This window comes from Sebastes fasciatus, chromosome 6, assembly GCF_043250625.1.
Source record: "Sebastes fasciatus isolate fSebFas1 chromosome 6, fSebFas1.pri, whole genome shotgun sequence".
Classification (NCBI taxonomy): Eukaryota; Metazoa; Chordata; class Actinopteri; order Perciformes; family Sebastidae; genus Sebastes; species Sebastes fasciatus.
The window spans coordinates 23551502-23574669 of NC_133800.1; the positions used below are offsets into that span (position 1 = coordinate 23551502).

A 23168-nucleotide genomic window follows, 5' to 3' on the forward strand; every position below is an offset into this window, starting at 1 on the left:
CGCCGTCTGAACCCTCGGCTTGGTTTTTGCGTCGCGTTGTGTTGTGTCAGCACTCGCCAACCGCAGCCAAGGCACCGTTAGGTGCAGAGAAGACAAAAGCTTCTCGCAGCAAAGGTTCCCTCTGCACGCGCCGCCACAATGTTCCTCCTGTTAATGCCTTCCCTTCCAATTAAATCTGCAACTGTTAATTATTGTAATTATGAGAGTGAGCTCCCAGCTCCCCCCCTCCCCTCCTTCCCACCCCTCCCATCTCCGGTGTGCGGAGACGCTACGGGAGGCTGTTGTGTTGCTTCAGTGGCGCCTCGTCTCTGCTCCAGTGAAGCCCTAGCAGGGAATTGGATGCGGAGGGGGACTTGGTGCACATGACAGGGGTGACGTGAGGGAGATTGCACGGTTCATCTTGGATAACTGGGCGAGCGAGTCACAGCCGATGGCCACGCCTCCAGTCTAACTCATTAAATGGTGTGTAAAGTACATGCTGGGAATAATTAGCACCAAATAACCTTTTTTTTTGCTACATTGTTCGCGGGGACAACAAAAAAAGTGGAGTATCATCTGTAGGTGTACAATAAAACCAGCTGGGGAGATTATATTCCCCCTTTGCTTTGAAAACTCCACAGTCATTTCACTCCTTTCTCATGGTAATGCAAGACTCTATTCTTGTTTCTTTTGGGAGACACTGGCGATGGATCCGATGTGATGTGTTGAGTATAAGGAGAGCTGAAAAAGAGTGGATGGCAGGCCGGCTGCCTGCTAAGTCTCTGCGTGTCTCAACATCCTCTCTGGCCTGCTTCTGTCACAAGCTGTTGTTTGGCCCTGGACCTGATCCGCACAGCCACTCCTCGCGCTGCACTCTGCAGACCTAGCAGTAACCTGCAACATCAGGCTCGGGATGCTCGCATAAAAACAGCACTAAGACGGCTGGAGGTGGATGTGTTTTTTTTTTTCTGCGAGCTTTAGCAGTCCTCGCCAAGAGACGCTCGGAGAATCGGCACGTCAGGCGCAGTCTCATTCCCGCTGTAACCTCAGTTGCCTCGTAGCAGAGTCCTCACACGCTATAGCGCAGCTAGCGAAGGATTCTGGCTTTACAATTTGGAGCTGAATTCTCTTCCATAAAAGACACTGAAGTAAAGAGCAGCTCTTTCTGCTTGAGGCAATGCAGCCTTTTCGTGGATACACTGCAAAATCTAAATGATGGACTGTCAACTCTCTTGCAGAAATGCCACTGCAAAGAATAATCTCTCTGGCAGTGGATCATGGTTGGCTGTATGCTACCAATGCCGTTTCTTTGTTTATGCGAGCATGTAGCCTTCACACACACAAACACACACACACACACACACACACACACACATATGCACGCACACACAGAGACAAACACAGAACACGTCCACAAAACGCTTCAAGCCTAAATCCTCTCTTTGGGAGCATACAGTGAAATATATGGGATTAATAATAACGTGAATAGCATTATTCTTTTCACCTCTAGCCTTTAAAATAATGCATGCTTGGCTCGCCGTCTGGGTGGAAGTTTCGCCCGCGTGTTTGCCTGGTTATCGGTGTGTACAAGACCTGCTGTGTGACCTGGTTTCATGCAATCTCCATCTTCTAATTAGGAGGCTGCAGAAAGGCTGCAACGAGAGGAGGAGTGATTAGTTGCCTTTGGGTATTTCATAAGTGGCTTTCAGTGCCACATTTGCATTATTTGCTTGGGGTCTGAATAACAAATCAGCCTACCTTTGCAGCAAATTGAGGCTAGCAGCTAAAGACCATCAGTACATGAAATATAAAATGAAAGTGAGGAAAAGAAATAAGCAAAACGTGCTAACACAATATAAGGGGATAAAATGAAATATTGAGACACAATGACTGTCTCACAGATATTAAAATATTTTTTGACTGTTCTATTGAGCATATTTTCCTTTATATTCATCTTAGATGCCTGAATAACACACAAGTGTCTCTGTGATTGCAGCTCATTCTGTGACCAGCGGACCATGTGAACCATGCAAGCCCTATGTTGGAGCCCCGTGCTGTATGTGTCCTGTAGGGTCAGTCAGTGTGCTGATCTGTAGCGGAGGTCCTGTCCACTCATTTGGCCGGCCTCCCCAACCGCTGCGTGCGGCCGCCACCGCCAGGCCCGGTCAGCCATCACTGCACCACTTGGCCGTTTGCCCACGTCGAGTCTTAGAGGGCAGGAAACAAAGCGGGGCACTCGCACGTCCACATATATAAAACACACACATCACACACATGATCACGGCGAGTGACAGTGGCTCTTGTTTACCCCAGCCCTCCCACCCTCCCTCGCTCTCCTTTCATCCTCTCCCTCATAGTCTGTCATGTTGTGTGTCACTTCCCACAAATGTCAGTGCCACCATGGGACAGTGATTAATTTTGGTGTGCTTGGCAAAATGTCTTCAAGATGTTTGTTTGGGTTGTCTTTTTCCCACCCTCCGTCGCACCCCGTCCACCCTCCCCCCCTCCGCATGTCTTGGGTCGAGAGTGGCAAGCCCCCTCCTCCTCCTTCCCCTCACGCCCCCACTGTCACAGTCTCCTCTTATGGAGGGAGGACGGTGGGGGTGGAGGGCTCATCATCATCGAGGGACAAAGGCTACCTGAACTGACAGAGATCTTCTTTTCTGACCAGAGCCACTCCCCACCACCTCCACCATGCGCTGTCTGTTTAGCGCGTGCTGGTGGTGTATGATGGGAGAAGTCTTGACCTAGCACTGAGGGGCTGTAACACTTCACTGTCAGCGCGGCTGATTAGCTTATCACTCACCACACTGGGAGGAAATACATCATCATTCTAGACAGGGATTCCCCAGTTTAGGGCCCATTCCCTGCCTCCGTTTTACTCCGCATTTAATCACCAGACGCTCTGTCCCCTCCAGTATTTCAGACTCACCTCTACAGCCAGTCCTTAGTAGAACTTTCTTCCTTTCAGGTGTTTGTAGTAAAAATCTGAACGGCTGCTTTATGTGTGTAAGAGCACTTTTGGGGTTGGGTGGCAAACACATGTAGGGCTGGGATTATACACCTATCTCCTGATTCGATACTGTCACGATACTTGGGTGCCGATTCGATATGTATTGCGATTTTTAAGTATTGCGATTCAATATTATGATTTATAACGATTTTTGTTTACTTTTTTTTAACACTAAACCATGGGAAAAAGTTGAATCATACACTTCTAGGGACTTTTACTTTGAAAAATCTCTAAATTGATGCATTCAGCATGTATGTAGTCAGAGATGTCCTGAAGTCAAATATATGAGTCATTGTCAGGAATTATTTTCAGTAACCCAAAAATCAAAGAATAAAGACATTTCCCTCACAAATTAGTAATATTTTCTTTTTAATTTATAAGGGACATGTAAAGTTTTATACTTCTGGTGAATATAATCCAATCAATCTTATTTCCATTTATGTATTTCATATATTATTTTGAAAACCGGACATAGTCACACGTGTATACTTCTGTTAACTCCGTCGCTAACTCTGAGCTCTTTATACATCCATGGTCAGCTCCATCGGGGCTGAGAGTGACGGCTGGCTTGACCGCATGTTACCGCAATACGATAACCTTACCTGTCCAAGACAGAGTTAGCATGCAGTTTTAGCCATGATGTCTAGCTCTGCTTTTCCTGGCAATGTGTGAAACCCAAAGTGTTTCCATACTTTACTGTATGTGTAGTGTTTACCATGTTGGATTTAACATGTGAGGGTGCAGGTCGTATCCAGGTGGACCCTCCGCTGTTTTCTACTTCCTCGTTTCGGCTTGCTGCGACTGGCTGTGGTTTGTTTTGATTGACGGATGAACGGATATGACGTCACGTTACTCGACTACAACAATAAAAGCGGTAACTTCCTTCTACCCCCGCATAGACTCAAATTAAGTAAATATATCATATATTTCAAAATCGCGATACATAGGTGAATTGCTTTTTTCCCCCACTCCTAGACACATACATGATATTTCAGAGGAAATATAGAATCTTCCCAAAATGATTCTTTTCAGCTCACTCGACAAAGAAAGTGAAACACAAAAGTGGCAAAATGTGCTTTTGCTTCCCCACAGCGCGGTATCAGGTATGGTAATTACTCTGCCATTAACATTGGGAATAGTTAATGTGTATTAATGTGTTAATGGCATGTTAATTACTGTACATGCTAGAGAGAGAGCCCGCAGGCGTTCTCTCTCAGATTCTTTGTGCCATGTGGATGTAGGCCAAGCTTAAAAAAGCCTTTAAGAACGTCGATGAAAGAGGATCCTTATGTTTCATTTGTCAGAACAAAAGATTTTCAATGGTAATTTGATCCAGCTTCCCCCCCGCTCCTGGAGCTGAAAGTCACCGATCCAGGCGCCACGACAAAGGAGATGATATGAAGGCAAAGGAGACGTGGAAACGCGGCTGTAGTGACACTGGCCTCTTTGTGAAACGGATACTCTAAGCCCTCTGTAGTCTCTAGTGTGTTGCTTTGGCAGCGGGTTTTAATAACACGGTGGATTAGAAGCCTTGGATCCTGAGTGCCAAGCCAGAGTTAAAGCTCACCTTGGACGAGCCTCAGTAACAGGCTAGATGCCACGGTCCTCCTCCTCCCTCCTCCTCCTCCTCGGAGCCGCCTCTTTGCTCCTACCGTCTACTCCGCAGCTTTAAGAGAGATGACCTTTGCAAATATTGACAGAAAATAAATTCCGTTTCGATTAGTTAGCTTTGGGAGACCTTTGCGGATCAATGCAATTAGATGAACAGAGTGTCGATACGTGGCCGGAGCTGTATCACTGGAGACGCCGGGTAGGGAGAGGAGCCCTGGGAGGTCAGGGTTACTTGTAATGAACAGGATGTTTTGGAAACAGCAGTGGAAGTAACAGAGACACAGTGCGTATCGTCAAAAACGGTTAAACACACTGGCAGGACCGCTTTACTGCAACGCACAAACATTTTAGCATTGAGAAATTGCAGCAACAACAAACCAAAAAAAAGACAAATCTCTGTCTTTATCTGCAAGAAGCGCTGCTCTCGTAGTGCATCGTCTGGCATCTGACAGTGCATTCAGTGCAGCAGAATGAGGTGGAGAAGCCCAGAGCCACCCCTTTCCCTCTTCAGCAGGCCACATTAACCCAGCAGGGCTCTGCCTTTATGGCTCTCCTGCTCACACTTCAGTGATGAGAGTAAACAAGCAGCGGGCCAAAGGTCAGCTAAGCCCACAGAATAAAAGAGGGCACAGGAGGGAGGGGGGGAAGAGGTGGGAGGAAAGGAGAGCGGCCCGAGGCAGTGCTCAGATCACTGTCAGGGCTTCAAGCAGGGAATGATGTACGAGACACACAGCCCAGAACCGGAAATGATTATAAACAGAGGACAGGGGAGAGTATATGAGAGAAAAGGGGCTGCATTGTCTTTATCTGTCAAATTTGTTACTTCCTCGGATCTGATACGGACGATGCAACCTGTAAAAAATGAAAAGGAGAACCACCCCTGACTGATAGGGATGGATTAATCACAGTGTCTCCTTTTGTCTCAGCCACAGAGGAGAAATGAGGAACAATCATATAGGCAAGTGCTTTTTCCCCTAGCTACTCCACCTGTATTGTTGAATGACAAATGAGGCAGATTAAGGACATGTTATAACAATTTCAAATTTTTTTTCTCTCTTTTACATCATTAAATTCGTTCTGGTAATTAAGTGAGCCGGCATCATTACAGTTATGTGGAATAACCGAACCATATATAGATTTTTCATTCTTAACTTCCAATTGCTCGCAGGCTTTACCAAGGTGACACGCACTTTCCCTTTGCACCGAGATTAATCCCACTTTGACTGCGGAGGTGGATTAGAGCTAAACTCGGGTGCCCAAACTTGTTTTAATACCCATATCATCAGACAAAAACAGGATAAAGATTTGAGCAGGCAAGCAGCGGCTAGAATGTGACTGTGGGCTTTGCAAGTTACTATACAGATTTGTCAACCACACGGCAAATTAAAGATATTATCTTGCTCGAGCCTATTTTGTGGAAGTCGCGTGATGATGCCCGAGCTTAGACAGTGAATCTTCAGCTCCTCCAACAAAAGGTGCACAGCGAGACACAGATGCATTTCACCTGTTTTTTTTCCCTGTAGGCTATGTTTTCTTATTTTTCTAATTTTCATGTGCTTGACGCATCATCCCCTCCCCAACACGTGCGTTATGAATGGCCAGACGTAGCCGCCGTGGCACAAACACACCCTGGTGGACTCCTGCAGGGCCGTCTGCTTCTCGGGGGCAGCGCCGTAATCATTTTTATCCCGCTGATTTCCCAAATAGAAATGGACACGTATGATAAAAATGTCACGGCCACTCCGCGTGTCAGCGGACTAACAGGATTACATGTCACTTTCTAATGTCTCGCTCTGTTTTCCTTTTGCCGTGAATGGCCACATTATTGCGCACGGGAACTTTTGAGGTAATATATGGTAAGAGACTGGTAGCTCTTTATGGCCTGTGATTATTTAGTTTGAATGAAACCAGTGATTTATGCCCATTTAGCTGAAAAGCCCTGTAAATTCCTTCAGCTGCATTTCCCCTGGATATAGAGTGAGCGGAGTGAAAGTGACAACTGGGTTCAGTGTGGAAATGTACGCCGCGTCCCAGAGTTATATTTAATATACCTGACATGAAAAACATGCCTACCTACTTACCACCACCCGCAGCACAAAAGGAAAAGTGCAGCCTGCTGAGCTCGACTTGAATCAAGAGAGTGGGAGTAAATACTGAATTAGGAAAATATGAGCCGTAGTGGCAGACAAACCACCAGCTATTAGAGCACGTTGAGATATGTAGCCGGGCGTCTGGTCAGTCAACATTTGAATCATTTAGTTTTCACACCGCACAAACTGGAACAGAAACGTCCGAGCCCGTCCAGGATCAGAGCTTTTTGGGTGGAGTTGCAGCGCAGATGCAGCTTGATGTGTGGACGAGGGTTAGTGGAGCAGCGGCATATTGTCCACATGGATGGGCTTGGCTCCGCGAGCCTGATGGAGCCTTGTCCAGCATCTCAATGTCTCCAACACAAATAGCCACATTCATCCACTCCTCTCACACCATTACACCTAAAAGACTCAAAGCCAGCCGATCCATAAATAGAGGCAAATTTGTTTTTCAGTGCAGTCGAACAAAACACCAGCTAGACATGAAAACATCAGAGCCACAATATGTGTTTCCTAATTTTTTATTCAGGAATGTGTTTATAAGAAAGAGGAAAAGAGTGTTTTCTTTCTAGTATTTCCTCCCGTGGCTGGCGTGCAGGGTCAGTCGGTCAGAGCGTGGTAAAAGGGGACTCCTCTGATTGCATGCCTACTGGCTGACACAATAGAGCCACTAATCTTCTTATTTAGAATCCAGTGGCTGGCCATATCTTAATGAAGCTGTAATGAGCTGTTGAAAATCCCTGAATTGCGGGAGGGATTATTGAATTGAAACAACTCCTGGTAATCATAACGTTCGAGTAGCCACTCAGTATTTACTGCCCATTGAGCCACATTTGTATCCACTTATTAGAGCGGATGTGCTCGAGCTTGTTTTTGTTGTAATTCCGACCCGCGGTGCTCTTTTGTTTGTTTTATTCCCCGCAAAGCCTGGCGTTGCGGGCGCATTGCCGATGCATCAAGGTGTGTGCATGTGTGCTATCTGCAGGGTGATTACGACCCGCTGACAGACCGGCGAGACAGAGAACCAGAGGAAATAAACAGCAGGGTCTGAGAGCAAAAGCAGAATTCATGAATGAGCACTTTACATAAAATTGACTCCGCGCTCATTTCGCCTGTATGTAGATTTTCACTCCACCAGCACATTTTTATTACTTCTAAGAATATTGCAAAATCAGGAGAGTAAAATAATACAAACCTTATAAGCAAATAGAAATGAGGTTACTTTTTTTTTTTGGAGTTCCCAGCATTCACAGTGTCAAAAGACAGAGACACTCACTAGAGGTATAGTTTTCTGTTTAGCATCCTTTCGCGGAGTAGAAGTGCCACTTCACCATTGAGCATTTGTCAGTTTATGGATGTTGCTGTCATGTCAGCCTTCCCGTACACACAGTGTGCAGCGCAGTGTGTAAATAAAAGAGAACAGGCATAGACACGGGCGACAGGAACACAGCACACACACAGGAGGCACCCAGCTCATACCTGCAGGGGAAACATCACACTATACACAGACAGAATGCTTTTAATCTGTTTTATTTGTGTTATTTGTTCCAGTTTTAATGTCCCTGCATTGCATTAGTTGACCCTCTTGTTCCCGTTTGTGTGTTTCTGCAGGTCTCAGCATCCGCGGTGCCCAGGAGGAGGACCCGCCGGACCCCCAGCTCATGCGTTTAGACAACATGCTGTTGGCGGAGGGCGTGGCGGGACCAGAGAAAGGCGGCGGGTCCGCTGCCGCCGCAGCTGCAGCTGCGGCCTCCGGCGGGGCGGCCGACAACTCCATCGAACATTCCGACTACAGAGCCAAACTCACCCAGATCAGACAGATCTACCACACGGAGCTGGAGAAGTACGAACAGGTGAGGAGTCTTTGCAATGCTAAGGTTAAGATCCTTCACAAAAACAACTTGAAATTAGGGGTGGGGGAAAAAAGGGATTCACCTGTGTATTGCGATTTTTTTTTACGATTTTGAAATTTATGTTTTTAATGCCAGAATTGATATAGTTGCTTCATTTGAGTCTATAGGGAGGTAGAAGGAAATTACTGCTTCGATTGTTGTAGTCTGAGTAACGTGACGTCATATCTAATCCGTATCCGTCAACCAAAACAAACCACAGCGAGCCGAACGTTATCGTATTGCGGTAACGTGCGGTCAGGCCAGCCGTCACTTGCATCTCCGTGGTCAAATCGTCCGACGCTAATACTGTAGATCACTTACATACTGACATTAATGTTAAATGGAGGTATAAAGAGAACGGAACTGACGGGACAGCTGACGGGAGAGCTAGCGACGCACTTGGTGAAGTTAGTGGAAGTATACACGTGGGACTACGTCTGGTTTTCAAAATAAGGTGTTAACAAAGGGAACTGTATATACAAAATACACACAGTATATGGAATTTAAGATTGATTATATTCACCAGAAGTATAAAACATAACATGTCCCTTATGAATTAAAAATAAATACCACTAATTTGTGATATGTCTTTAGTCTGGTTTTTGGGTTGCTGGAAAAATTTAATAAATAATTCCTGACAATGACTGATATATTTGACTTCAGGACATCTCTGACTATATGCATGCTGAAAATCAAACATTTTTACTGTATTAATTTAGATATTTTCCACAGTAACAAGTCCCTAGAAGATGGTCTAGTGTTAAAAAAGTTAACAAAAATTGCAATAAATCATGATATCAAATTGCAATACATTTCAAATTGGCACCCAAGTATCGTGATAGTATCAAATTGGGAGATAGGTGTATCGTCTCAGCCATACTTGAAGTACTTCACTATTTCCAAGAAAAGGAGAATAACATATTTTATTACCATTAAAAGGTTTGAATAACTATGTGACTACTACCAGCTATTTGGAATTTCAGTTTGCGTTCAAATGGACCTATTGAGTTCACACATCACACTGCTCCAGAACAGCTTATTCCCTGCATTAGCAAGGAAATTGCAGAGAATATGCATGATGGGCGAGAATGTGTTATCAGCTTGGGGAAAAAAAGATTGCAGTATTATTCACTGTGTTGTAGCTGATTATAGAGATCCGAAGGAGAGCCTTAGTCATCTGTGTTAAATGAAAGTATGATCAGCTCCTTCACCTAGCACTTTGAGCCCGCCATTAAACACAAGCATTATGGGCGAAAATAGAAGGTGTAACAGTGATGCCTCAGCAAGCCGGCGAGGTAAATTAGACTAATTTACTCTGAGAGAGGAGGTGGATACGTGGGGGCACACAACACTTCGCCCCGGAGTAAATGCATCTTTCTTAAGGGTATTTCCAGGTTTTAATTATCTAAATGTAAATACTTAACGAATTTTACTCAGAGTAATGAGCTAAAGTGTGCACTACGTAAATGAGTTATTCTAATTAATCATGTATGAACTACTGGTTTAACGAAAAGCTGTTTGAATTCGCTCTGCATTAGGGCCGAGCCAAATCTGCATTTTACATTCAAAGATGACTTCACCCATTATGTCATCGAAGCAATACATAAACAGCTGCTGAAGCTTTTAGCAAAAAGAGCTCGATATGTGATAAACTTCGTTTATGAAAAAATGTACTTTAGAATCAGAGTGCTTTTGTGTCACTGCTGTGACTTGGGACATTTACAGCAACTCTTTGGCTGCACTTTGTGTCTCTCTGTCACTTGGCAGGCATGTAACGAATTCACTACCCATGTGATGAACCTGCTGAGGGAACAGTCTCGCACGCGGCCCATCTCCCCCAAAGAGATCGAGCGCATGGTGGGAATCATCCACCGTAAATTCAGCTCCATCCAGATGCAACTGAAACAGAGCACCTGTGAGGCTGTCATGATCCTGCGCTCCAGATTCCTTGATGCCAGGTCAGTGGATCGTGTAGTGTGTGTGTATGTATATATATGTGTGTGTGTTTGGTATCTAGAAACTTTTATTGCTTCCGAATGACCCATATAAGCAAATCCAGTGGGCGAGGTCATTTTTAGTTCTCGTACAGGTCAGAAGTTTTGTTTTTCCCCTCACTTTTTTCTGGCACAGCACACAGTATGAGCGCTGCACAGATGCATGATTTTAATTATGTCCATGTTCCGCGCATTATCCATTTTCAAGACAATCACAGCCCCACACCTGAGAACAGTTAAGACCAAATGAAATGGGGGCCGAGTCGTGTGTAATGGATGGAGGGTGGAGGGGAGGTCATCAGCAGGTGTTGTGGATTACTCTAATCACTAACAAGTGTGGTGCAGCAGCGTGGGGCGCTCCGCGGAGAGAGCAGAGCGGGGCACAAGTTTCGGGCCAAACAAGCCAAGTGGAAGCACATTTTGCTTGCCCACTGCCCGCGCGGAAAGTGCAGTAAACAAGGCAAAATAAGCAAATGCTCAACAACATGATAAGCAGCGCCCTTGGGAGGGAAGGGGACCCAGATCTAGTTAGAGTTTGCTTGTTTCTACTGGAGATCCCCGGGGCTGTGGCACTTCAGGAACAATGCTCAACTGTGCATGCCGTGATTTCTATAATGTACCGAGATGCACTCCGACTGGGCTCCGCGCTCCATCACGAAGCCCACCCATCCGCCGCACCAAACTCCACACATTACACGCTTGGACTGCAGATTGGAAACCAACACACCAAATTAAACATTGTATGTGTTTTGTTTTTGTGTTTGTTTGAGTCTGTTCTTCTGTGTGTTGACGAGACTCTCGGAGCAAGACACGATATTCCTGCTCCTGAGGGCCCTCGGAAGCCCATTCCTCATTATTTTCACCATTTATGTGTGAGATTGATTGTGCAATTTGCGCGATCCAAATGGATGAGTTAATGCCGGTCCCCGCTAATAGGATCCACTCGGCCTTTTCTCTCGTTTCTGCTCCCCCCCCCCCCCCTACTCAGGCGGAAAAGGAGAAACTTCAGCAAGCAGGCGACGGAAATCCTGAACGAATACTTCTACTCGCACCTCAGCAACCCTTACCCGAGCGAGGAGGCTAAAGAGGAGCTGGCCAAGAAGTGCAGCATCACAGTTTCCCAGGTGGGTAGTGCTCATCTCAACTGTAACCGGTGGGGTAATCAGGGTGGGGAAAGCCTAGAGGGATAGTTACCGTAGGTCACACCACCCAAGACACAATGTCCTTAGCTAACCTTGACATTGTGGCTGCCTAATGATGCTTCAGTCAAGGCTGGTCCCAGTCAGTCAGAGCAGGGCCACAGGGAGGGGGAGGCCTATATCAGGAGGCCTATATCATCTTGGCCTCAATCAAAGCACTATGCTGTCCTTCCTTAACGCTGGGTCCCCTGCCATTTCTCCCCCCCCCCCCTCCCTTCTCATTCCCATCCGCCATGTGTGCTCTCTCTGTTGCCTGGTCAGTCGCTCAGGTCATAAGCTGGGAAGAAAAATGGCATCATCCATTACTTTTAAGAAAAGCAGTTAAAGTCTGGTGCTTCAAAACAACTAGATGATCCTGGCTATTTATTTATATGTTAGCTGTTCAAGTGACCTTGCAGGACTCTGCTAATTCACAGTTATATCTTAGACTTTATATAGAGCATAGTGTCCTTGTTGGGTAAACCTGGAGGCAATATCTCTCACACCTAATCCCCCCCCACATCCACAGTGTTATTATCATGTGCTCTCTGCTATGATTGTGACTACTATCTAGATTTTTTTTGATACTCTATTGTTCTATGGTTGTCCTATTGAGACACAGCAACATGAATCTATACAATAATCTGTTTTTTTCTGTGTGGGGAGGGGGATGTTGAGGGGTATATTGAGTGTAGTCATGAAGAGTCAGATACTGTAAAAGCCCATTCTTTTTTGCCTTCAGGGGGTGGGAAGCACCATCACAGTATCACAGGTATGTCATAACTTCTCCTGATCCACTGTTTTCATTTTTTTTTTTGTACTTCCTTTGTTTATGTATGTAATAGCCTCACAGTTTTTACCACTGCACAGAACCTCCCTCCCTCACACTACTGGACCAACGCTAATGTTATCATGAATTACAGTATTTCAAGTTTGAATTTATATATTTTTAAAAAAGAGAGATTAATGAGCATTTTACATCCCACCTTTAAGTCACACAAGAACACAGATTGATTCATATTTTTTCAAACTACACCCATGTTATCACCATATTCTGTGTGTACAAATGTGTCACATGAAATCTTTACTTTTTGGCTATTGTTTTACCACATTATTTATTTTTGTTTGTTGTAGAGCGTCGACTTAATTGTGTGGTCTTTTTGAATCTCCTGCGAGATTATTTACCCATCAGCCACCAGCCCCCACCGTGATCGCTGTGTGCTTTATAGCGGTTAAAGAAATGGCCACCGACCCTCACAAATTGAGCTCCACTCTGTTTTTCTGAGTGCCTCGCAAAAAAAAAAAAAAAACAGGCCACCGTTTCCAGTTCCCATGAGAACAAATCAGTGTGTGCAGAAATTAGAGGGCTTTTAAAAATTCACTTGAACTCATCTCAGGCCCCATTAAGTGGCGTACTCCTTGAACCGGCGGAGGCCACGGCAGACATTCTTATTGACTTATTCTTAGTGCTTTGGCTCGTTTTAAGTGAGTAACAAAGTCGCGAGGCTCGACGTGAAGCCGAGTGCGCCGCTAAGTGTGTTATCCCTCACCGTTGCCCCGGCCTTTCAGAGTCGCCAACCGCTCACTGTGGCCACTCTGAGGGCTCAGATGAGTAATTTTTCACACACAAAATACTTTTTTTTAGGGCTTTGTTGATTGCACGAGCAGTTCATTAAGTAAAAGCCATCCGTCCTGAACGTTATGCCAATATTGGTCCGCAGCTTTGCTCGATGCATCATCGCTGACGAAACACCCCGCATCATCTCCGCATTTAAAATGCAAGTGATGCACCCTGAGAGCAAAGCCTCGTTACCTCAGGAGATCCCTGCAGCTCACATCCAGTTTCTTAGTTCTATCTAAACGCTGCAGTGATAACCTTGAAGGAAAAAAAAAAAACTATGTCGATGTGTCTGATTTGAATAATACTGAACCCTGAGAGTACAATGAGCTATTGACATTGCTACGAAGAGGCTCTCTAAAAGCAGGATGCCGTCTTATTCCCTCCGTCACTCTGCATGCGCTGTGCTGCTCCTGAATGAAGGCGTGGGATTGGATGGCTGCGGTTCGTGTCAGGGTTTTACGGAGGTCACATTTGATATAATGTGTGCGAACGGTTCGACATTTAAAGGCAGAGACGCTCACATTTTTCTCCTGAGTGACACTTTTCAATATTTCAGATCATAGTGAATTTAGAGAAGCTAAGGCTTCAGCTCTTATTCATTTTTAATGTGGTCTGTATAATTGATGGTATCACAGCTAGTGAGACCACCTTTGTGTTTGTGCTTAAAGCTTCGGGCATTGTAATCTCAGATATATCGAGATCATAGACAGATCGTGCATTGCCTTACATCGACCAGCGAGGGGAATATTGACCTGAAATCGGGTGAAATAGTTTGAATTATTAACCACAGCTCCGCGGCCTCTCTAGTGGGGCGGCAGCAAAGGCAACGGTATCGTGTTCTTGTTGCAAGGAGCCGGCATGGTCATTATACAATCGGTTGCCTTTGAGGCTGCTGATGTCAGGTAATTCAATCTCACAAACCTGGCTCTCTCACACCACACATAGGAGTCAATTGAATGCATGGCCTGCCACGAGATAAAAGGGAATTAGTTCTGTAGATTGGGTTGTGCTCCACACCTTACGGTGCCGTGCATTTGTTCAATATTTAGCTGAACCCGGGAATCACCGGAGCCAGAGTTCAGTGGGCAGGAGAGAGAGCGGGGAAAGGGGGGGGGTGTAACGTCCAGAGGGTCTGATGCCAACACTGCTGAGTGTGTCCAGGCTTGTAACACCATATAGTGGCGGAGCACAGTCATAGCACACTTCATCATAAAGGACAAGAGCAGATTAAAGTCATTAAAGTTTATGTTTCAACTGTAATAATCACATTTTAATATAAACCGGTAGAATTAGCATGCATCGCTGCCATATTTGGTAAAAAAATAGTCAACTAGTGTCTATCTACCACTGTCAACTTTCAGACTTAATGACACAAATATGTCTTCATGTGCAAACACCCCAACTGACATTTTAATAGTAGTTCTGTGTAATACACTGTTTGCATGTTAAATTAAACAGACTGATGAGCTTTAGAAACATTTTCTGGGATTTCCGGGGGTTCGTGAGCTGTCTGAAAGAGCGAGAATATTGCATCGTCTTCGGCCCTACAATCCACCATAAGCAGGTTAAGTAAAAAGGATGATGGCCAGGGCTTTCATTGCTTCCAATTAAACCTTGCTTGTTAGTTTAACCTCTAGGTAAACCCATCAAACAATTGATGTCAAGGAAGCCCTGCCAACAGTGGGCCTCGCCTGAATGGTCATTAATTTTAATTGCCTAGATATTAAAGATTTAGAGCGCGGAGACGTGCAGGATAGAAATGATCCGATGTCCTGCAAATCCAGTCAGTTTTTTAACGCCGCGGCATTGGCGGGCTGCTGGGGATATTAAAATTTAAGCACATGGGTGGAAATTAAATAAAGCGTCATTAGGGGCAGCTGCTCTTTGGCTGGTCCAGCCGTGGGGCTGCAGGGCCTGAGAGGGGGGCAGCGACAAGACACTCTAATTTATAGAACCATTAAAAACAAGCATCGTCTCATTATTATTCCGCTGTTATTGCGGAGCCAGCACTCACACATAAGGTTCAACCCCTCATACAACTTTTTCAGCGCCTGACTGATGTCGGACGTCATCATTTCAATTCGACTAAATTAGCTGCTCTAAATCTGAATATACCCAGTTTCAGACGTTCATTTGAACTCTTCCTCGTGCCTTTAGAGTTCCATTTTACTTCAGTCAAATATTTCTCTTTTTTTAAACCCATCAGTTTACACTGACTGCCCCGATAATCTGTGTTTACTGCTCCACATGTCTGCAGGTCTTCACCCTCTAACTCTTGTTTTTAATAATTACAAACAAGTTGCTTCCTGAATCACTGAGCATGCATGTACACACACACACACACACACACACACACACACACACACACACACACACACACACACACACACTCATACAAGTGTTTCATTGCTGTATTAATGTTATTTTCAAAATAGGGCTGTCAATCAATTAAAATATTAATATTAAAAGATTAATCCCATGATCGTCCATAGTTAATCGTGAATAATTGCAAATTAATTACACATTTTTTATCTGTTCAAAATGTACCTTAAAGGGAGATTTGTCAAGTATTTGATACTCTTATCAACATGATGGTGGTCAAATATGCTTGCTTTATGCAAATGTATGTGTATATTTATTATTGTAAATCAATTAACAACACAAAACAATGACAAATATTGTCCAGAAACCCTCACAGGTACTGCATTTAGCATGAAAAATATGCTCAAATCATAACATGGCAAAATCAAGCCCAACAGACAACAACAGCTGTCAGTGTGTCAGTGTGCTGACTTGACTATGACTTGCCCCAAACTGCATGTGATTATCATAAAGTGGGCATGTCTGTAAAGGGGAGACTCGTGGGTACCCATAGAACCCATTTTCATTCACATATTTTTAGGTCAGAGGTCAAGGGACCCCTTTGAAAATGGCCATGCCAGTTTTTCCTCCCCAAAATTTAGCGCAAGTTTTGAGTGTTATTTAACTTCTTTCGCAACAAACTAGTATGACATGGTTGGTACCAATTGATTCCTTATGTTTACTAGTGTAATATGATGTCAGTACCTTCACTCTATCTTTAAAACTGAACAACCTCTGAAAGATCAATTGCGTTAATGCGTTAAAGAAATTGGTGGCGTTAAAATTAATTTGCGTTTTACGCGTCATCGCATTAACTTTGACAGCCCTATTTCAGATTTAAAGCACTTATGTACAGCTACCCAGGCCAGCCATTAATGAAGGCTGACCGTTAATTAGATTATAAGGTGGTATGCATGCTTTAATAATAATTTAAGTCAAATATTGAACACAGATATACAATGTTTTCAATTTTTACTGTTAATGTGAAATTACATTTCTCTGCTCTATAATAATAAATCACTTAAATTAATTAATTGTAATTGTATTTACATAAGGTGTCAATCACCTAAACTCACTGATCTGGAATCAGTGAGCGTTCTTTAGAGGGTAAAATATGAACATTTATATATTTCACTGAGGGATTTGTATCATATCAGCCCTGATATGAGAAATATATATAATACATTGACTTAAGTGTCTGTGCAGTGGGAGCCCCTTGTGTTTTAGTTTTGTCAGGAGACAGAACCGAGAGCATGTCATGCTCCCATCCATGAGAAGACACAAGTGGCTCCTGATTATTATGGCTTAATTAGCTTTGTGTACCCGGCGGACACTACTGCAGGGGCTGGGAATTGGGTACTTGATGGACCCAAACGTGACATCTTGAAACAATCACACTGCTCAGTGCACGGTGCTGTGGCTGCTTGACGTCTGACTCCTTCTGCTCCTCCTCCCCTCTGCTCTACCACACAGGTGTCCAACTGGTTTGGCAACAAACGGATCCGGTACAAGAAAAATATCGGCAAGTTTCAGGAAGAGGCCAACCTGTATGCCGCCAAGACTGCTGTAAATGCAGCACACGCTGCGGCCGCCGCAGTGCAGAACAGCCAGGCCAACTCCCCTACCACACCTAACTCCGGTAGGCACTCCTGCACATAGACAGAAAAGATATGCCCTCTACCTCAGCCCTTCACCTGCTGCCTACCTGCCTCACTCTCTCATGCACCATTCACACAGCCAAGAGTGACAGGCTCTGCTCCCAGCTTGGGGATCACCGTGTCTCCTGTCTATAAGACAGTTGATGCCGAGCAAACTCATGCATAAAGAGAGCGTTCCTGACTTGTGAACCGAGAACACATGTATTTTTGGCAAAATGAAAAAAAAAAAAAGAATTCAGAAGGATGCCAGTGGGATTTGTTTTCCCTTGACTTTCTGTCAACTTCCTGTCATTTGTAATGTAATGGTATGTAGTCCCACTGAATGTTTTTTTTTTTTTTTTTTTGCTAAATAAAATGACACATAATTGCTGGGAGCATTTTACTTACAGTAATAGTATTATATGCAGTTCATATTGAATAAGCCTTAAAAGGAGGGCATGTTTTTAGTCCGGTTTAATGAGTGATGTAATGCTGAGTGTGGACTAGGTTGACCCGCGTCGGGATGTGGTAAGCTTATGAAGTGGTCCCTTTTTCTTGCACCCAGGATTCCAGATGAAAGATGAAGAGTTTCAGCTGGATTCTGCCGAGAGCAAAAACACTCTTTTAACCAACATGTTTACTGGTACTGGTCTTTTCATAAGCTTCTTATTGTCCTTGTCATTTTTACCATGTGATACCTCCCTGCCAACGTTAAGATTGGAAGTAGGTGATGTGGAACAATTGGGAGCTTAAGCGACCAACCACATATAGAACCAGCCCCCTCCCCTCCTCCTCCTCCTCCTCCTCCTCCTCCTCCTCCTCCTCCTCCTCCTCCTCCTCCTCCTTGTGTCGTGTGATTTTCATTTCATTTGTGTCTACTGCATTTGTAAAAAAAAAAAAAGATCCTCTTCAATCCTTTTCTGTTTGTTTCTTTGCCTCCCTTCCTTTCTCTCCTTGTAGTTGCCTGCTTTATGGGAGTCTTTCTTCAGTGTATTTGTCTGCTTGAGTCGGGTCTGTGTATGCAGACACGTGCGTGGTGTGTGTCTGTGCTTTCCCTTTTTATAGCCTTCTCATGTATTCAGCTACTTACATCCTCCCTTTCCAGGTTCTTCAGGTTCTTTTAACCTCCCAAACTCTGGGGACATGTTCTTGAGCATGCAGAGTCTGAATGGGGATTCTTACCAAGGGGCACAAGTCGGAGCCAATGTACAGTCACAGGTAGGATCCACAATCAGGGACAGTTCCTGACTACCAGTGCAGAGAGCTGTCCTTGTCTTGCCTGTGTACTGAGCCATCCACAGTGCAGTCTGAAGCACTATTAAAACCAAAAACAAAATGAGAAAAAACACGCTGCTCACACGAGGGGGCAGTTCAAATTACTGCAGCGAGGCCTCCCGTAACCTCCGATTGACTAAAGTGTTTACTGACTATTTCGCTTTGGATGGAATATTTTGGCAGCCAAAATATAATCCCACCCCACTGCTATCATGCCGCAAAGCAATTTTCCTGGTTACTATTCCAAAGTAAAAACATTTTTGTGAATGCATTTGGCTTTGACTTGAACTCTTGGGTTGGTATTGGGGTTTTTGGTACTGTGTTTTCCCCTTTTGTTCTGTATTTTCTATATTGCTATCTTCCTGTCTCATCTTGTTATTGTTTGTTGTTGATGTCTTCCATTTTGTAAGTTTAAACGCAGCTGCACAACTGACACACATGCAAAACAAAAAACTATGCTTATTCATGATTAAAGTAAAAAAATAAATGTAAAACTTAGATATTATTGTTAGTAATGCTTTTGTTTATTATTTCATAGCCACTCTAGAAAGTGTAATAGATTTGAGCATGCTAGTAATGTCAGTTTCATTAGAAAAAATCTATTAGCTGCGTTACCAATGTGCTGTCTCAGGAGTCCCCTTTGTGATTTCACACTAGTCAGTATCTGTTGCTTCACCGAGCATGTTTACAGTTAGTGTTGACCCGCTCGGAGACACCGCGTTGACCAGCTTGTCCACCTTGTCTGTCCCCTCAGGTGGATACCCTGCGCCATGTTATCAGTCAGACGGCAGGATACAATGATGCTCTCGGGGGGAACACAATGTATAGTCCACATGGGTTAAATGTAAGTAGAGCTTTTGTTGGCTACATATATGCTGTTATATTTTAATTATATTGCATTACACTCATGGTAGATACACACAGAGACATAACTTATCATGTGTTTCCCCAAAAGCAGAAGCAAAAGTATCTTGTCACTTTGTCACCTGATATGAATAAAAGTTGCATTTAATAAAACGCATTACACAGCAGGAGAATCAAATCTCCAGCTTTACTTTAATAATCATCTTTTAATACTAAAAATGAGATGGAAAAATCGGTATCTGTTGCATTTAGCTGTTTTGAAATGCGTCACAGAATTTGTCCCTTATCTTCGTGATAAAACACGAACACGTGATCGCCCGCGGCCCCCTTTCCAGACGTGAATTCCATCTTCCTTGATGAGGTTTGATATGGCTCCTTTTTTTGTAAAGCGGCGCGCAATCTGAAGCTATCAGAGTAAAGATTAATTTCGTTGATGAGGGAGGATGAAGAGAGAGAGGAATAGCATCAGACAGCTCTCTCTCTCTCTCTCTCTCTCTCTCTCTCTCTCTCTCTCTCTCTCTCTCTCTCTCTGCACTACATCAGAACCTCAGCTCTCTTTATATTGTTATGCCTGTTGGGCAAAACGCACGCATATTCACAGTCTAATATTATTTCAAGCTTAAGCATCAAAAGTAAGGTATTAGATTTACAGCAGCGTTACTCGAAATAAGAATTAACACATTTTATGTAAACAAATGGCGGGGGCCGTCGCCAGCGTTCAATGCTTTTTTTGGTGTCATGTTGGCTTTGCTGAAGCCTCATTGCTATAAGCTCTTTAGACATGTCAACTCCTACCAGGATCAAGCGTTTTTCACTTTCTCACAAGGTTTCTCACTTCCATGTGCAGTGTAGACCTGTGCCTACTGGCTCACCAGAGCTCAGCATGATCCCTACTGAAACAGCAACTGACGGCGCTGAGCAACCATGACAAGGGAGAAAAAAAAATATATACAATATATATATATATATATATATATGTATATATATATATATATATATCTGAATAAGTCAAATTGTGGCTTCTATTTTGTAGCAACAAACCTTAAAGTTCCTCACAGATATATTAGCATAGACTAACCTTTAGCTCTGTTGGCGGTGACGTAGAAGGATTCAGTAAAGGCTAGGTCACGCCTGGAGCAAAAGCAGAGTCAGGCTGGCTAAGACTGGCTCTCTGGGAGAGGCCCCTGTCCTGTCACTTCCACTCAGCTCCCCCCACCTCACTCGGCCCGAGCCCTCCCCTCTCCTTGACTGACGGGAGAATATGTAGCGACAAGCTGTCGGCCGCTGCCGAAATCTGCTTAGACACTGATTTCAGGGACCGCTCCCATTGGTCGGGACAAATTTGTTTCCAAGATGCTGATGCTACTGTAATCACACAGCATCGCTGCATGTAAAACACGTTGGTATCAGCTGACACATTAGTGCAACCAGAATCTAGTTGTGTGTTGTGTTACATTTTGGGGGGTAAAAAGCTCATATTGCAGAGAATGTGATTGTAATCTCAACCCATTTGTGTCCCAGGCTAATGGGGGATGGCAAGGTGCAGCGACTCCGTCTTCTGTGATATCTCCGACAGAAGGACCCGGAAGTGTGCACTCCGATACCTCGAATTGATCCCGCTATTAATGCATCTTCGCCTCAAGCTGGGCATGGACTCTTTTCACTGACTAGACCAACTGCAGAGGATATACAACAACGACAACAAAAAACTTTTCACAACAGATTTTTTTCCCGTACCTTAAAATAACATCCTCCATCATTAACACCCAGTGTTTCTCCTGATCGTTCAGTGTTTTATTTCCGTCTACATAAATCAGATGTAATCACCGCGCTCTTATTTGTTTGTCGTAGGGGTAAGCACACACATGTACAAACAGAAAACAGCCCTCAGTAAAACTTCCAGGATTAATTAGCTCCTCCGAACTTTAAAAATACTGGATGACACTCGCGCATTTTAATGTGACGTTTTAAACGCTGCCATTTGTTTGATTCTTGATTTAATTACCGCTCCCATTTTGATAATTGGGTTCTCTTTCAGTTCGTACAATACGCAGATTAAAGCAGCTGTTTCTTTGACTGTAATGTGCTCGCGGTCTTGTCCGGCGACTCAACAATGCTACCGTTGACAGCTCAATGGCAGCTTTGTAGTTGCACTTCAAGATTTATTTTTGCCTTACAGCCGTATACATTAGTAGAAGGAAATGGCTATTCAAACTCTGGAACATAAAGACGTGTAATTGATTGCTTGACTATAACATGACACCGTTCCATATTTTATAATTTGATGTTTAGTATGTACATATGTAAACATTTTTTTTTTGTACTGCTTATCAACAACAGTATATCATTCCTTCACAGGAGCAGGCCCCGTTACACAAGAAAAGTTGTACATAATATAGCATAAAAGTAATTATACATCCCACCAATCAAAACACAGCTTTATTACCTCATTCAAATTCATAAAAACCAATAATTTTCCACCTTTTCCGTAGTGCTCACTTACTACCTCTAAACAATATCACCACCATACTTTCTTTTGCCCTTATTTAATGTTTTTATGTAGTTCTTTTGATTACATCTTGTAACACTGTAAACTCTCCATCCTCTATGTAATCTAATGTATATTTTAATCTTTTAATAAAATGCCGTTGCCGTACCGCAACTTAAAATGACAAAAATAAAAAATGATAACAATATTAATACCGTGAAAAAGAGACGGGGAGGGGAGGGGGGTGAAGAAGAAGTTGTTGGTCTGTGGCTTTTACGACAGGGGTGGGGGGGTGCGATGAACGTTGTTGATAAATTAACACCAAACAGTGAAACTGTTGTAAATATGAAGAAGAAGAAAAAAACATTTTGAATGTTGCTCATCTTGTTACTAAATCATGCGGGGTAAAAAAGAGAAAAAAAAAATCACTATAAAAACTGTAATGCATAGAGGTTTCAGTATTCAGAACTGTACATTTCCAGCTCTGTTCAACAGGGTTCAAAACTTCTTTTTTCTCTTTTTTCTATTGTATGTGATTCTGAAACTGAAAAAAAAGTCATGACAACTGATTTGTGGCAGTGATTCTAATGTATTAAAGATGTTTAGTGTTACTTTCTAACCAGACTACACCCTGGACTGAAAAGTCTTCCTTGTGGTAGTTGTGTAATTTCAAACATGAATAAACCTTTTGCTTTCATGACAGCAAGTTGTGCTTTCTTTTGTTGAGTCAGTGAGGAGAGGCGTGGCGCTCCATCTCCATCACAGACTGACAATTCATTTAACGGTGCAGTGTGTAGGATTTGGCGGCATCTAGTGGTGTGGTTGCAGACTGCAACCAACTGAGTACCCCTCCGCTCACTCCTCCCTCTCCAAGACTGCGGTAACGTGAGCCGCCGAGTGCAAAGCGGTGGTAGCGCCGTTCGCCTCATTCAGAGGCCATCCTTACCATAATAACACTACTAAAGGAGCAACGGAAGTCACATGGTGGCTGACGGTCAAAAACTCTCGCGCGACTTGCTGCTTGACGACCTATCCTAACATTAAAGGTCTTATTGATAACATTTTTATGTAGACGAATATCTTTTTTACAAAAAATGCATCCACATAGTTTTTAGAAAGGTACCGGATAAAAGTATGGCTTTTCCTGACAAATATTATGATTGTG

The 23168-nt window shown here is 43.7% G+C and overlaps 1 protein-coding gene across 11 annotated transcripts in view; it reads left to right on the forward strand.

Moving 5' to 3' along the window:
- The window catches only part of pbx3b (pre-B-cell leukemia homeobox 3b), a 64530-nt gene extending 41825 nt beyond the window's left edge, over positions 1-22705 (forward strand). For 3 of the 11 annotated variants that reach the window (XM_074638619.1, XM_074638613.1, XM_074638614.1), the window contains exons 3-11: positions 8305-8546; positions 10353-10543; positions 11568-11703; positions 12500-12529; positions 17213-17378; positions 17942-18019; positions 18482-18594; positions 19406-19495; positions 21037-22705. In XM_074638619.1, the coding sequence (XP_074494720.1) occupies positions 8305-8546; positions 10353-10543; positions 11568-11703; positions 12500-12529; positions 17213-17378; positions 17942-18019; positions 18482-18594; positions 19406-19495; positions 21037-21129 (1139 nt within the window). In that variant the 3' untranslated portion in view covers positions 21130-22705. The remainder of the gene's footprint in view (positions 1-8304; positions 8547-10352; positions 10544-11567; positions 11704-12499; positions 12530-17212; positions 17379-17941; positions 18020-18481; positions 18595-19405; positions 19496-21036) is intronic. The other 8 variants (XM_074638615.1, XM_074638616.1, XM_074638617.1 and 5 more) reach the window with 5 other exon arrangements.
- The last annotated feature ends 463 nt before the right edge of the window (positions 22706-23168 follow it).